Source organism: Drosophila navojoa, chromosome 2 (assembly GCF_054131105.1).
Source record: "Drosophila navojoa isolate 15081-1374.11 chromosome 2, UAZ_NAV_1.0, whole genome shotgun sequence".
Classification (NCBI taxonomy): domain Eukaryota; kingdom Metazoa; phylum Arthropoda; class Insecta; order Diptera; family Drosophilidae; genus Drosophila; species Drosophila navojoa.
The window spans coordinates 15,972,887-15,989,405 of record NC_142890.1 but is presented as its reverse complement, the minus strand read 5'-3'; the positions used below and the strand labels follow the sequence as shown (position 1 = coordinate 15,989,405).

Sequence of the window (16,519 nt, the reverse complement as noted above, 5' to 3'; positions counted from 1 at the left end):
GCATGTGTGTGACTGTTAGTGTGTGTGTGTGTGCGTGTGACTTATGATGTGAGCAACATGTCCGACCCCGGGGCAACTGTACTGCACTCTGTTTAGGGCTGGGCAGCCAGCGATAACAAGTTGACTGCCAACTGAAAAGCGAATCAGGCATCGCATTGCTTAGCATTTATCAAGCGCCCAACTTTGACAGTCGAAATTTCACTGGAAAATGTAGGCAATATGTGTAAAAGGTTCTAAGCTCTTGGTGCTACGAGTTGCTATCGAAATGCGTCGAGGGGCAAAGTTATCGCTAACAATATTTGTAAATGGGATTTCGAGTGCCAAACTTATCGCAGAGCTGTTTCATGTGATTATCGTCGTTTGCAGGTTGTTAAAACTAGTAATTTATTTGTAAAAGTTATCGAAACTTTTATTTATATCGTACTTCTTTGACTGCAACATTTAGCCAAACTTTTTCATTTATCTACTTTTCTATCGAACTCTGCTGCCACATAGAAATAGAAACTAGTTGAAATGCACAGTGTCAGCGTAATTAACTTGATTACACAACCGCATTCGCAACAAGCGTTGTCCAATGGATCCCATATCGCACAGTGCACTGTTGGCTTGTTATCGCAGCCTTTGTTTGACTGTACCCCGTTAGATGGCCAGAATTTTAATTACACCGCTGAGCTCCATCCGCTTTTGTCTATTGGGGTCCGCTGCTCTGCATAAGTGCCCCGTTTTCCCGGCCGTGGCTATCGACAACTCGCATATTATCGGCAGCCCATTGCACTCGCATGCAGCATGCAGCATGCGGCATGCGGCATGCGGGCTTGTTTGTGCAGCTTTTCAATGCGCTGCTGTTTTGTGGAGAGACTGCTTGTAGTTATTGTTATGGTCGTCAGTGCCCTGAGGCTAGTTGTATGCCACTCGCACACAAGGTTAGCCAACAAGTTCATACGCCAAATATGCCGAGAAGGAACAGAGAGAGAGAGAGAGAGAGAGAGGCAGGGAGTCTGTGTGCGGGCTGTTACAGTGGCTGGGCTGGCCAGCCCGCTGCGTCTTACACATGGCACAGGTTGTTTTGCTTGTTTGCACCACGTCCTAAATAATGGATGGATATGCATCGTGTGTCACACATTGAATGCCCCAGCGGTGAGTGACATTAGATGAGGTGGAGCCCAGCCCGGCCGAGCCGAGTGGAGCCAAGCCAAGCTGAACCGAAACGACGCTCGCAAATGTTTTCGGAATTGTTAATGTAATTATGGGTGAAAGCCGTCTCAGCCAGGGCCGGGAACCACAGTTTCAAGCGGCCAACTTAGGGGCTAACCAAGTTAATCAAGTCAACTCGATAAGCGAATGTGTGTATGTATGTGCCTAGCGTTGAGTTTAAAACGAATTTGCAGAGTCATTGGAGAGCTGAGCTTCAGCTCCAGCAATTTGCCTAATTGCTGCTCGGACCCAAGGAGGGAATGAGCCGAACAACAAAGGGACAGCAACAGAGGCAACAACGACTGCCAGCTACATATCTGTATGAAAATTTTCTAATCAAGCGATGAGTTTTTCTTCATTTTGACACAGTATAAAATAACTTTGCAGACAGCAGCAGAGCGTGCGGAAAATTCATCAGCCCAAAGGCAACAGAATGAAGTCAAATGGGTGCGGCAAAGGAACATGTGAAGGAGACGTTGACGGAGACGACGAACGAGGGAGAAGGAGGAGCAGGAGGTGGAGGACCAAGGGGCGTGAGCAACGGGAGGGCTGGGAGCACTTTGTGCGCTTTGTGTGACATGGAAAAATGGTTACAAAATGGCGGCAGCTGACTCAACAAACAAACAGGCATATGTGTGTGTGTGTGTGTGTGAGTGTGTGAGCATGTGTGTTTGTGTGTGTGTGTGTGTGTGTGTGTGTGTGTGTGTGTGTGTGTGTGTGTGTGTGTGTGTGTGTTGGTGTAATACGCAGCGTCTCGGCCTTGATGCAAACTGTCGCCTGTCTCTCGCGCCTTTCTCTCATTCCCATTCCCAGATTCCCTCGCCCGCACTTTTTCGCTCTGTGTGTGACTTAAATTCAACTTTTTAACATGTTGCGTTAAAATGTTGGCAATTTCTTATACTCTATCGAAGGCTCTTTCAAATGTATATAAATATACACATTTGATTAGTTTGTCAAGTGGGCGAAGGAAAACGAACAAGTTTTTTAACAGAAACCATCTACATTAGTTTTATTACTAATCGAAAAATATTATTGAAAAAAAGAAAATTAAGAAAAATAACGAATAGCTCTTGAGTTGACATTCATGTCAATTAAACTTGTAAAAAAAAAACAAATAAAAAATAATTTTAATTTAAAAAGTTAATCTGAAATATATGTATCTACATAATCATTAATATATATACATACATGTATGCAATATGTAAATCTATTTTTTGATTTATTTGTATTCATATGTATAAGTACAATTTATTTATAGATATTTTTTCAATTAAATTTGATTTGATTTATATATTTGTTATTATTCAAATTATATACATTTTTTTTTTTTTTTTTTTTTTTTTTGCCATTCCAACTAATTTTGGCTCTCATCTTTTGAATATAAATAAAGAGTATTCAGGCAATTATATATATTTTTCTTATTTGCAACGCGGTGGTCTCAACTTAACCTCACACACATTTACATATGCATAGATCTGTATGCGAGTGGGTGTGTGTGGGTACATATATATATATATATATATATAGTACATATAATTTCGTTGCGTCTTTGGCTTGTTTGCAAATTTTCAACTTGAAACGCCAACACCAGACCAAGAACCAAACGCAGCGGGTGAACATTTCTTCTTCTTTTTTGTATACTAAAAAAAACTATGAGAGAAAAAAGCAAAAAGTTCGCTGCGTTTGGCAGCTGCTTGCAGTTTCTGACTGCTGTGTGTGCTTGTGTGTGTGCGAGAGTGGGCGAGTGTGTGTGTCACCATTTTGTTAACATATTAACATGTGTGCGTGACACGATTTACAGTAGCTAGGGCCAGCAGTCATAACAACAACAACAACAACAAAGGCAAAAGGCAACAAGGAGAGCATTTTGTGCCATTTGCAGCCACTTGACAAAATAACTGCATACTTTGAGGGGTGGGGGAAAGTGCACCAAAAACTAATTAACTGCTCTAAAGCAAACAATTTAACATCTAAATAAACACATTAAAATCACGCATAAATAGAGGGAGAAAAAGAATAAAGCCTGCAGAGATAGAGGAAGATAGAGAGAGAGAGAGAGGGAGAGAAATTAATTACATTTAATCAACTGTCAGTGGACAGTGTCAAAATTAATTTGCAACAGTTATTTGAGTTAAATAAGATAACAAATCCAGCACCACAGTGTGTACATGTGTGTATGAGTGTGTGTATATGTTTCTGACAGCTAAACATTCTACTTCTAGTGACAGACAGAACAGCAGGTAAACTGCCCGGACAGCACGTTTAATACCGAAATTGACATTAAATTGCTTGTGACCTGCGCCCAGCAGCGATTTAGCTACAGCTGCTGCTAGTGGGGCTGCTGCTGCTGTTGCTCCTACTACAGCTGCTGCTACTGCTGCTGCTGCTGCTGCTGCTGCTGCTGCTCCTACTACTGTTGCTGCTGCTGCTGCTGCTACTGATGTTATCGACTTTTACGACAATTCCAATAAAGTTACTGCCCAGACGATATGCCACGCCTGCCACTGACATTGCTTGGGTGGATTTTTAGTGGGGGTCGAGGGGTCTAGAGCGTGCCCTAAAAATGACAAAACGGCTTTTGTGTAAATTATTGAAAGATTTCTCTATTGTTGCTAGTTGTGAGTGGAAATAGTGAGACCGCAGGGCACAATTCAGCAGAATATCGAAAACTTATCTAAAAAATGCATTATGAAAATCAAATACATTTGTATTGTAATATTTTGAGCACACATAATCATTATTAGAAGAAATAAATAAAATAATAAAAGAAGAGCTATCAGCATAATTTGTGCATACTTAAATAGTAGTGAAGAACAATTTTAAACACATATACTTATACACACGCACAAGTGTGCGTGCTTTTGCAGACGCCACGATTGATCTAGATCGCGAAGAGGGGCATAAACTTCGCTCTCATTTAGCTTTTTTCCAATTTGCCTAGGCAACAACAATCATCTCAAAGATAACGGCGCTAAAAGCTCTTTAACCAATCGCGTGCAAGCTGAGAGCTCTCGCCTTCCTCGCCGATCGCTCGTTCGCCCACTTAGCGGCATCGCTGCCAGCAAAAAGTCAAACACGCTACGAAAAGCTTTTCAAAAGCGTAAGCTGAAAAGTAAATATATTTAAAATCTGCTCAAAGACGTGGAGGGAACACTGAATACTGGCAAGGGGTAAAATATCTCAACTGGGGCCGCTGTTTCCGTGTTTATTAAATAAACATTTGCTGAAGAGTTAATTAGCAATCGATTGCAATGGAAATTATTTCAAGCGAAGTCTATTCAACCAAAATCCCAAAAACCCATGCTGATTTGAAGAGCGTGGTCACACTGTTAGGCACACACAAAATGACAGGTGACACAGTGTGTGACGCACTTGGCTAATGCTATTTTCTTATTACTTACTGTGACATGGCACAACAATTGTCAACAATTGGATGAGACGCAACTCAACTACCATTAATTTTACCATTAACTTGGCTTTTCGGCACAGCCGAAAATGAAGCTGTTGGCTTGTGTCGGACACTTGAACACGTGCCCCTTCAAGGCACCCACCACTACCAATACCTACACATATACAAACATACAGACATATAACTCTGCCGCCTAACCAAATAGACTGGCATATTGGCATGTCATTGCCTGTGGTCTGTGGTCTTGGCCAAATCGAAGCATTGCCATGAGTAAGCGTTCTGGCTTAAGTGTGCCCAGTTGAGAGCCGCATGAGTTGAGTTTCCTCTACATTTGCGTCACGCAAATGTGTTACGTAATTGTCATAACGGCAACACTCGACGTATAAGCAATTCCCTTAACAAACATAGCTTGCCACTAACCCAACTAAAACCCAAAGCGGCAAGAGTCCCAACAAAAAAAAATAAATAAATAAAGAAATATGGACAAAAAACAAAAAGAAAAGTGCAAAAGTAAGAAAGCAGTGGAAAAAAGAACAACAAAAGCAAAAACTAATTTAAAATGACCTTATAGTCTGCACAATAGACAAGCCGCATTACATGTGCGCCTGTGGGCGTGTTTCTCGGCCACATATATTTAACTTCATTTTGGAAAGGCGAGGGCTGTACCAGAAATTCTTCACAGCGGAAAGTGAGAAAAAATGTATGCTGCAATTAAAGAATAGTATAAATATATATACATATATATAAATATAATATAGAATATATAGTATTATTGAATTATTATTTTATTTTGTATCTTTATTTTATTTGCAGCAATTGATTGATTCCTGTTAACTTATTAAATAACACTGACACATTCAGCTCTAAGCCGTTGCTATTAAATGGGCCTATAGATACAAAAAATTTAACTTTTTAAGCTGCCCTCTCGTCATTTCCGTTGCCTACTTTTGGGCAGCATTGCCTCCGCTGCAGTTGTTTTCATTCATAGTTTAGACAGCAAACTCACTAACACAAACACACACATTGCTTCTCCCTCTCTCTCTCTCGTTCACACACACCTCATTCAACTATTCCCGAAACACGTTGATCTTAGCTTTAGCTATTCTCTTTATGCTGACCGCCACGGCCAGCCTTGGCGGGTCCAAGTCCACATTTAATGCCGCCTTGCCATTGCTATAATTTTTCCGTTTTTCGCCACGCTAACGCTTTTAGCCCGCTGTGCTTGACTTTGGCCTGCCTGGCGTTGCCTTGCGCTGCCTTGCTCAGCTTTGCTTTGCCATGCTGGCTTTATACCTCTATATACTTTTTGCTATTTTAGTTTTCTAACCAACAAAACAAATTGAATCACGTTCGCCTGGGAGAGAAACGTGAGTATTTTATTTTTTCCCGTTAAACATTTTCATTTTTCTTACCGAATAGCGGAGAGTGGGCGAACCAACTGAAAGTTGTTTTGTCTGATAATGATGCCATGGGGTCAGCTGTTGTTGTTGTTGTTGTTGTTGTTGTGCCTGCTCCCAGTGGCTGTTGAGTATTAGCCACTGGAGCATGGCCAACACCATCATTTGCCTCATATAGATATCAGATTGGTGTATGTGTGTGTGTGTGTGTGTGTGTGCGTGTTTGTACTTTTGTTTATTAAAAAGAGATTGGCCTGCGCAACAGAAGGAAACCAAATAAAGATTTTGTCATGCCCGAGCCGAGTTCGTTCGAATGGACCATTCATCATCATTTCTGGCCTGATGATTTTATTTTGATTTTGGTTTCGCAAAACGTTCGGGGATTACCAGCCTAATGATTTTATTATAGTTTGGATACCCCACAGCTATCAACAATTGATTGATGGCCGTCTGCCTCGCAGCGCCCGGTTCATTGTCTCATTCAGCTCATTCACTTGATGTCCTTTGTAGTCGAGGCCTCATTTAAGTGTTGCTTTATTATATTAAAAGCACATTAATGCCACACCAGCATTATATGAATGTATGAAAATTCTTTAAAATTTTGCAATAAACTGAACCTAGTTGGAGCATAGACCAAAAGCCGAAACGTCAAACAAGGCCACAACAATTTGAGACCAGAAATCAGCGCAGCCTGCACAAAGTTTTGTGTGGCCGACACTTTGCCATTGTCTCGAATGGGTCCAACAGAAAGGAAAGCTGTGAGCCTGGCAGACGTTTGAATACGCTACAGTGAGCAGTTGCCTAACATCTGACATTCTTCATTGGATTCTCTATTAAAAGATAAAACAAAAAATTAATAATAATAAATAATTAGTAGATTTGCAGATTTGCATGATAAAGGAATATGTATTTAAGCAGAAGATAATTTCAAATATTGTATAAAACAAAGACACGTTTAATAACACTCAGTATATCTCAAATTTAGCTAATAGACTTTACAATAAATTTAGAATGTATATGAATTTAAATTCTATAATGCTTTACTTGTATATATATATTTATATATGTATATATTAAATGAGCTCAACTGGCTTTATCAGCAAATATGCTGGTTTCTGTGTAGGGTAGAGTAGCTACCATAAACCAAGGCCCGCAGCATGGTGCCACTTTGACTGACTGCCACGCCTCGAACGCCCTCTAACTATATGTCTCTCTTCCTCTCTCTCTCTCTCTCTCCCTCTGTCTCTCTCTCTGATTTGGTCGTAATTACGCGTAACTTTCGACAAGTGTCGCCAGAGAAATCGCCAACGTCCCGCCAGCTCTAGTGGGTGCCCTACGTGTCCCTAGTGTGGCTGCAAAGTTTTTGGGGCTATGGCGTCTTTTGATGTTGCGCAAGGAGGCGCCACTGTGAATGGCCCACATGGCGACCAAGGCAGCTGCGGTTTAATCTCCTTTTAAATTGTGTACAGCCGACGCCCCCAGCCACGCCTACCACACAAGAATATGGACCAAAAGTTTGCCGGCACTTGCGCTTGATAAGTTTGAACAAAAGCGGGCAGCAGTAGGAAAATAGTTGAGAATTCATTGTGGGGGAAAGTCATTGTTACACTTTTGTGCCACTGCTGCTGCTGCTGCTGGTGGTGGTGGTGGTAGTGGTGGTGGTGCTGTTATTTTTCACTCTAATTAGCCGTCATTGGTTTGTGATTTGTGTGGGCGCTCGTAAAACACCTGACGAAAGGTTTACTTTGGTCAGCAGCATGGCAAGTTGAATTTGCAGCAGATTTTTGATTTAGTTGTTCAGCCACATAAATCTTAAGGGCCACTTGACCAATTTTCCAGCTTAGGCCACAAATAATTTACAGCAAATGTGGCTTGGCCAGAATTTATACTGGACTAAGACCGCATTAACCATGCAGTCGAGAGCCAAGAGCCGAGAGCGTCTGACCAAAGTAAAATGTATTTAATTAAATTAAATACACACAAATGTGGTGCAGGAGAGTAGAGACTTCGCTTTTATGGTCGGCCTTAAAAGCGTTAAAGTAAATCATTTAGGACACAAAGCAGCTGCCAGGGACGATGCTGAATGCTCATGGCTCATTGTCCAAGCCGATCACGCCCGCCATTTGTGGGACAACATTAAAATAGACTAAAGTGCTCTGTGACCTCTGCCTTTATGGCCACTTAATATATACAGTTAATTAGCAACACGGCATACACACACACACATACACTTATATTGGCGATGGCTATGCAAAATGGCGGAAATTTTTACTGTTGCTGACATTTTCACCATCTTGGCTGGCAGGTGGCAGCTGCTGAAATGTCCGGCAAATTGCTTTTGATTAATGAAGCAAGAAAAAATTGTAAAAATAATATTAAGTCAATCAACGGTCAAAGCTATGCGTACAAAGTAGACAGGAAATTGCTCTCACAAAGGAAAAGCTATTTGAAAAAAAAAAAAAAAATTTCAACATGGAGGAAAGCTCTAGTTTAGGTAGGCCGACTAGAAAATACCCTAAGCCGATGTGCACTCAGTATACTCTAAGTAGATACAAATCTATGATTATAAAATGAAATATAATTTATGTATATATAAGTAAATACCAATATTAAATACTAACTTCATATACATATGTATATCAAATATTAGATGTGAAACTTATACGTCATAAATTTTAATGCACGACGGTACCTGCTGAAATACTACTACCTTGGCTACTACCTTGTAGTTAAAGCCTACAATATCTCTCGCGCTCTTTCTTGCACTCACTTCCACTGTCAATAGCTGACTTCAAGCTACTCAGCGGCAGTGACTGAAATTACGGGATGTCAAAAATTAACATGCTTTTGTCCACACAACATAATGGCCGACATGCCCTGACATTGTTGTTGGCGCTGCTGTAGTTGTCGTTATTACCGTTGCTGTTGCACTTCCATTTTAATGCTGTCGGCAAGGGCGTTAGTGGGGGTCAGCTAGAGCGAGAGAGCTACTCGACTGTCTGGCAAGGCCTTAAGGCATGCAATTTCTTTTGGCATTCTACTTTTGTCGCCTTGTCCTTGTCGTAATTATGAACTTAAAAGGCAGCCAGAAGCGTGTCATCAACGGAAGCAGCGCCAACGGTGATGCCATATTGTATTAATATTTAATGGATGTCATTTCTGCGCTGCTGTCTGATTTTTAATTGAGCAAAATGTACAAGAGTGCATGCATGTTAAATATTTAACATACTGTATTTGCTTTGCTGTAATGCATTTCATTGGCAGTAAAAATACCGCTTGATGATATTTAAATAAATGAGCAGATGTTCCAGCCTCGTCTTTACTGCAGCTCATTAGCGACCGCACAGATTCTTTATGCTACTTTCACTTAATTCATTAGCCGCGGTCGTGCAGATAAAGCTAAGGCGAAGGCCATAGCCTTGACCATGGCAGCTATTTAAGTTTATATACAGTAATAAACATTTACAGAGACTTACTTCATTTGCATATTGAAGGGATTCGCTTATTTTCGGTGCCTCTGTCGGCAGCTGAGAGCATAATTAAATTTAATCCAATTAAATGACTAAGAAGGAAAGCTAACTTGCGACAAGTTTTTCTGTCCACTGATTAAATGAAAAACAAATTTTACTTTGACTCACTTGCTTTTTGTGAAAAATAAAAAAAAAAATATATATATATATATATATATAAGTGGAAAGAACAATATCATTCAAAATAAAAATAAAAATAAAAATGTTCATTTTATTTGAAATTTTCGCGCCAATCGACGGACGATGCTATCGCAGTGCTGCCACTATAAGTTACGACAATCAGATGGCAGCATTTGTAAATAACGTGGCAACCTTCTGCTTGTGTAATAAAAACATTTGATTGATTAAATTATTGTTAAAAATTTTATTTAATGTAATTTTTGACCAGTAATACGTAGACACCTGCTGTGTTTGTACTTCCCACCACCTACTTGGGTTGTCCGCAGACAACAAATGGTATGGATCCAAACATGGAGTGTCATTTGACTACCTCGTTCAAGGCCGAACAAATATAAACACGATTTTGTTTTTTTTTTTTTTTGCAGTTCATACATATCGCAATTCCGTTCAATTTGTTGAATTGTTAGCCGACAAGCCAACAAAATGCTGCCCGCCATTGTGTTCCGGCAAATGCACCGCCCCCTCAGCGCAGGCGGTCTGCATCATGGGGCAGCAACCACATTGAAGCATGTGCTCGGCGTGGGAGGCAGCAGTTTTGTTAACTGTCTAAATCGTTATGCCGCTGCTACCGGCTTCATACGTATCTCTTTTTTGGATATCAATCAGCGACGCAATTGGGATGTGGCTAGACTGCGGCTTTATGCGGACGCCAAAAAGCAATCGCTTCATCTGCGCACACTCCAAGGCAGGGATTTGCTCCAGGGCGTCATTGATAAGCAGCGTGCAGAGTTTATTGAGCGCAAAAACTTCCTGGTAGATGATATACGTGAGGCACGTCACAAGGTGCAGGAGCGTGTCAGAGAGAAGATTGTCGAGATACGCGAGGAGCGTGAAAATATCATGACCATACCTAATATGTTGACCATCAGCCGCGCCATACTTTCGCCCTATATTGGCTACGTTATAGTTCAGGGCGATTATACGCTAGGCATGAGTCTGCTTGTCGTCGCCGGCATTACAGATCTGGTGAGAATTCAACAGTAATTTATATAGATATAAAGTTTACCCATATATTTCTCAGCTCGATGGTCAGATTGCGCGTCGCTGGCCGTCGCAAGCTAGCAAGGCTGGCTCCTTTTTGGATCCCATGGCCGACAAGCTGCTAATGGGATCATTGGTCATATCGTTGTGCTACAGCGAACTATTGCCCATGTGGCTGACTGGTGTTGTTGTATTTCGTGATGTGTTCCTAATTGCCGCTGGCTTTGTTATACGCTATATTAGTCTTCCACCACCAGTAAGTATATGTATACTTTTGTAGCCTTATCTCTAAAACTCAAAACCAAATGTTCTTTTGCAGAAAACGTTTTCGCGATACTTTGATGCCACCCATGTGACTGCCCAATTGGAGCCTACATTCATAAGCAAGGTAAACACAGGTGTACAGCTAGCCACAATTGGTATTAGTCTGGGCGCACCTATATGGAATTATATAGGTAGGGTGATACATCAAATTCTGGTTTATTCAGTTATTATTCTAATATTTTACTTTAACAGACCATCCAGCCTTGCATGGACTTTGGTATTTAACAGGCGTAACTACAATCGCCGCTGCCCTCAGCTATGTCATTAATCGACGGAATACTTTTAAAATTATAAAAAAGAAGACGTAGAACTGAGCATTTCTGTTATGAAAACTACAAAAAATCAAAAAAAGAAAAAAAACGCAAGTAATGGAACATTAGTTGCAATGATTAGTATATAGTCATTTTGTAAACATAGCTATTAATAAAATTATATATTTTGTTATCAATATTGCATTGATTTAAACTACTCAGCTGTTGTTCAACTGTTACGCATAGCGAACGCGTGGCCTTATGCGTGGTGCTGCCGTATCGTTGAGTGCAATATTTACAATCAGTAACTACAGTTGCTAGTATTTCAGTACAGACACCCTCTCTCATAAGATTATTTATTTTTAGTGTAAATCCATTTTTGAAATAATTGCAAAGTTCAGGCTCATCTTAAAGAAACTTTAGAGAAACATAGCTGTACGAACGTCAGCACTATTATCGAAATATTGAACCGAAATACTTTCAACCGTTTTCAGTGTTGCACAACGACATTTCTGAACAGCGCGCATCATTTTGTTGTAGGCAGCCGAGTCTTTAAAAACGCAGAAGGGAAAATAAACTAAGACATATTTACATACACTTACAATAGAAAAAACATTAAAATGTGAGTTAAATGAAACATGCTACTTTATAATGAAAATGAAAAAGTTATATGTTTATTTGTTTTTAGGCCTAAGGTCAGTGATAATACAATGCGCGAACTTGAGGACATTTTGAACGAGAGCGAAACCTACGCGGATCGGCTGACTGCGTTTCTTAAGCTTAAGACAGCACCAAAACCGGCTAACAATGGACCTTTACTAATGTGCGATGCGGATTTGTCCTTTGACTTTGATGTTGATTTGATAAAACTACCACCAAAGCAGCAACCAGCATCTCCAAAAGATGCGATATCAGCTGAACATAAAGAGCACCCATTACGTGAGATAACTAACCAAACCTCAGCCCCAAATGACCACAATAGGGAAATAGTACCTCCAATTGTTTCAAACACACAAGAGTGTCGATCTACATCGCCTGCCCGTACCGATGGATGTCCAGCGTCCAATGCCTCGGCATCTGGTATTTGTCTAACGTCACCGCGCAGATCCCTACCGCGACGCAGCGGGATTCATGTAGCTGGCTCCGATCGTTTACGTCGTGTGGCCATACAAAGACGATCACGCAGCTGTGGTCGTCGTGATTTGCTTAATGAATTCAATAATTTGTCGAAGATCAGTTCAAATTTCGTAAGTTCCAATGTAACTCCTTATAACTTGAGAGGTAACCAGCTAATTCATTTACCCTAACAGGAACCGCCAGTGAGCAGCACGCCAGCATCTGAGAAGAAAGACACAGCCAAGCCAGCAGAGTCGCCCCAAGAAAAGCTTCAAAAGGAACAACGCGATGAGCAACTATCACAAGCATCCAATCACTCTGTGAGGCTATCAACCCAGCGTTCATCGTCGTCGGATTGCAATAAGCGACGCACCTATACCATTGAAATGGGCCCCGAGCCTGGGCAGCTGCTGTTGTCTCCGTCGATAAAGGGCGCCCAAGACTTATCCATATCGAATGCATCACTGAGACAGACACGAAGTCGCCTTGCACAATACAGAGAACAAGCTGAACTGTCGGCAGCCCGTCTGAAGATCTTAGCTCCTGATACACCGGCGCGTGCTTTATCTCACACACTACCAAATCCAGAATATATAGTGCCCGAAACACAACCTCAGCCAATACTACACAATTTGTCCAACAACGCTTTGGTGGCACCCTTTATGGTTGTACCCATAAGCTCGATGCTCGCAGCTAATGCTCAGCCAGCTAATGCTCAGGCAGCTAGTGGAATACCAGCTGCTACACCAGTGGATGCCGCAGTTCAAGTGAAACCGACTCCAAGTACTACGGTGGCCAATCGCAGCATGCAGACCTCTTACAGCCCGGTTGCTGTGCAGAAGTTAGAGGACATCATGACGGACGATGATAGCGAAGAAGAGCGGCAGTCAAGTCGAGTACCCTTAAATCTGGCAGCAGCCACTGGCAACAACAACAGGCAACGTAGCTTACGCAGTCGTGTGCAACGCGTGGAGAACTCTATGCAGCTGCTTGATCTACATCAGTCCCGCTCAAGCAATTCACGCAAACGCGAGCAACGCAAGCCACGCCAAACGGTGCTTAACAAGCCCTCCCAGCCGGCTATAAATGGCGAGCAATTTGCTTACGAGCTGGCACGCATGAGCAACTACGAGATCTTAGATTTGCGCAAGCGGAACTCCTTGGGCAGACACCGTCCAGTGAATGGTCATCGACAGCAGGCTACAGAGCAAGAGAAGCAGCAGATGCTGCTGGATCAGCACATTGAATGGGAAATATTGCGGCGCAATCTGGAAGAGCAAAGCGAGCAGGGCGCACTCCTCACAACTGCACCGATGTCCCAGGATGAAACATTGCCTGCAGTGTCTTTAATGCAATCGCCAGCGATACCACCAATGAACTTTAGAGACACATTGGAACGTCAAGAGACTAGTGTGCTGCAGGCACAGCGCTCCCATAATAAGAGGCGTGAAACCCTCAGGGTAAGGCATTAATTTCTTAATAAAATTATTATTTAAACTCGCATCCTTCACTTGCAGCAAACCTTTGAACTACCATACATGTCGCCAGCGGCCCCTCCTGCTGACTTCAGGGACAGTTCTATACCGCCGCAGCAGAAGACCCGACGATTGCGTTCCAGACGTCATGACCCGCCAATGGTAGGTGCTAAATCAAAAAATACTACAATGATATTTGAATAACATTTGTATCAACAGAGCGAGGATGAATTGCTGACTGTGTGCACGCCACCCCCACAATTTCGCAAATCCAGGTCCAGACAGAGGGAAAAACGGCAGTCGCAGCTAGTGGAGCCTGTACCACCTCCATACCATTTTAGTGACAATGCCGAAACGGATATAGATGAGGAGAATCAGGAGCAAGAGCAACAACTCTTGCCACCGGCCGAATTCGTCAATGAGACACAGCAGATCCATTCAATGGTGGAAGACGTTTATATTCAAGAGATTGCAGCTAATGAGCAGTCAAGCAGAAGGTCATTCGCACAAAGGTCTATGAGTCTGACAACTAGCAGACAACTGAAAAAGTCAGAGCTACAGCCACAGATAGAACAAGGAAAAGACTCCGAGGAGAATCAGCAAGGGAAGGGTGGAAAGCAAAAGAAGAAGGAGCAACAGGAGAGAGAGTTGCGGGAGAAACTGCAAATGGAGAACGAAACAAAGAAAAACCTAGAAAAGGAGAATGAAAGGCAGCAAAGAGAGCTGATGGCAATGCAGGAAAAGAAAAAGAAAGCAAATGAGCAAGAGAATGAAGCCAGAGAGCAGCAGAAAAAACAGCTGGAAGAACACAGGCAACAAGAGGAAGAAAAACAAAGGGAGGAGCAACAGCGAAGAGAAGAGGAGGAGGAACTGGAAAACGAAAAAGTGCGACAGGAAAAAGAGCCGTCGAAGCAGATCAAGCGGAAAGTGAAAGATCAAATGTCGAAGGAAAACCCACAGCCGGAGCAGCAGGAGATAAATCACGACGAGCCCACGCAGCTACCAGAGCCAGCACCGCCAGAAGATGTATTCAAGAAGCCAACAGCTCCAGCGCCACGAAGCAAAGCAACCAAAAAGAGTCGGTTGGAGAAACAGCTGCGCATTACGGTGGGTGACGCGACGCTTCCGCCGGATGAGCGGGATGACGATGCCAACTCGAGTAAGTAAACTACTGGCAAATGACCAGGACAATTCATTAATGCATACTCAATTTCTTTAGCTGGGGTTCGTCGCTCCAGGCGTGGTCAGGTGCCGCTGTGCAATACCTGGGTGCACAGCGTTAGCGATCCCTTCCAGTTTATGCGCAAGATGATGGAGCCACCAAAGAAGTCCTCGACCAAGAAGCCCAAAAAGCGAACAGCTTCAACAGCTGATGGAGGCTGTTCCATGATAAACAAACCACCGCTGTCTGCCAGCACGCCGCGTAGTACAGCTGCTCCTAGTAACAACAAACGCACGAAACAGCAGCAACCGCATCAGGAGAAAAATCAGGACAATGTGTTCAACACTTCCGTCGCAATTTCAGACATCACTAGACTAAACTACATAACAGAGGAGGACGAGCCCGCTGAGCCAGAGATGGAGGCGGTAATTAATGTAGTTGAACCAGCGGCTGTGCCCAAAAAACAAGGACGTAAGAAAAAGACGCCGGCCGACAATACTGAGCCAAACAAAGAAACAAAGGCTAAAGAAAAGAAGAAAAAGAAACCGGCAGCTGCAACTGCAGTTGAACAAATAGCGGAGGAGCACACCGAAGTCGCGATGCCGATACCTGACCAGGCAGGCGCTTCTTCACTTCCTAATGAGTCGCACGAGCCTTCATCGGAAACGCTAATGTCCTGGTTATGCGGTGCACGCGATCTGCCACCAGATAATTCCGATGTCAGCGAGACAAAGACTGATTCCATGGCTGTCTGTGAGTTCTCCATCTAACAAACTATCGTTTATATATACAGAACTATTTTGTAAATTTTCATCTTTTGCTTGCAGCACGAGCAGCCAATCTGCACTTCTCAAACATTGATGGGATCGAGTATGCCTTTTATCACACTGAGGATCGGTACTCTATGGGCTACATGCGCTTCCAGCCACTGCAGCAGCGGGGAATGAAGCGCGCCAAGACCAACACATTGGTTCGTCATAATATATTTATATAATGTATAAACATATTCAAACATTGTTTTTAACCTTAGCGTTTTGTGGCCCTTCATGGCAATTTTGAATTTGAGATAGTAAGCCCGGAGTCAAAGGAAACCTGCCATGATATATTGTACACGGGCGACACCATAGAAATTAAAAAAGGTGAGCACTTAACGTTTTCAATTTTGTTTCAGTCAATCGTAAACCACACAAAATATATTTAATAACATTGCCTCAAACATTTCTCTTTCAGGTAGTCGCTATGACATTAAAAACCGCTTGGATAAGGTTAGCGTCATAATGGTCTATCGTAATTAATTGTACGCTACCAACTTTTGTACTATATATATTTATACTATATCTATCCGGATAAATATTGCAAATGTTTAATTATACGAGAATACTTTGATTAAGGCTTTGTTTTAGGTTAAGTTTTATATATGTTCTGTTTTTGTAAAAATATAATAAATAATTTACTACACCTTAAAAAATCGGTGTACATTTTTAAATAACATTTTCTAAA

At 42.1% G+C, this 16,519-nt stretch overlaps 2 protein-coding genes and 1 long non-coding RNA gene across 3 annotated transcripts; all 3 read left to right on the top strand.

Moving 5' to 3' along the window:
* Positions 1-5,889: 5,889 nt before the first annotated feature.
* LOC149092186 (uncharacterized) lies at positions 5,890-6,296 on the top strand. Its single transcript, XR_016196224.1, has 2 exons — positions 5,890-5,970; positions 6,023-6,296. It is a non-coding gene; the product is annotated as an uncharacterized LOC149092186 (long non-coding RNA).
* Positions 6,297-9,777: 3,481 nt separating this feature from the next.
* On the top strand, positions 9,778-11,463 carry CLS (cardiolipin synthase). Its single transcript, XM_018098049.3, has 5 exons — positions 9,778-9,986; positions 10,076-10,676; positions 10,732-10,947; positions 11,011-11,146; positions 11,208-11,463. The coding sequence occupies exons 2-5, from the start codon at positions 10,134-10,136 to the stop codon at positions 11,321-11,323; spliced, it is 1,011 nt and encodes a 336-aa protein (XP_017953538.1). The 5' UTR covers positions 9,778-9,986; positions 10,076-10,133; the 3' UTR covers positions 11,324-11,463.
* A 304-nt stretch (positions 11,464-11,767) lies between these two features.
* On the top strand, positions 11,768-16,506 carry LOC108660251 (uncharacterized). The gene is made up of 9 exons (XM_018113591.3): positions 11,768-11,888; positions 11,955-12,513; positions 12,577-13,842; positions 13,900-14,019; positions 14,077-15,016; positions 15,077-15,772; positions 15,847-15,989; positions 16,050-16,158; positions 16,250-16,506. Coding segments are annotated over exons 1-9 (3,900 nt in total). The 5' UTR covers positions 11,768-11,886; the 3' UTR covers positions 16,315-16,506.
* The last annotated feature ends 13 nt before the right edge of the window (positions 16,507-16,519 follow it).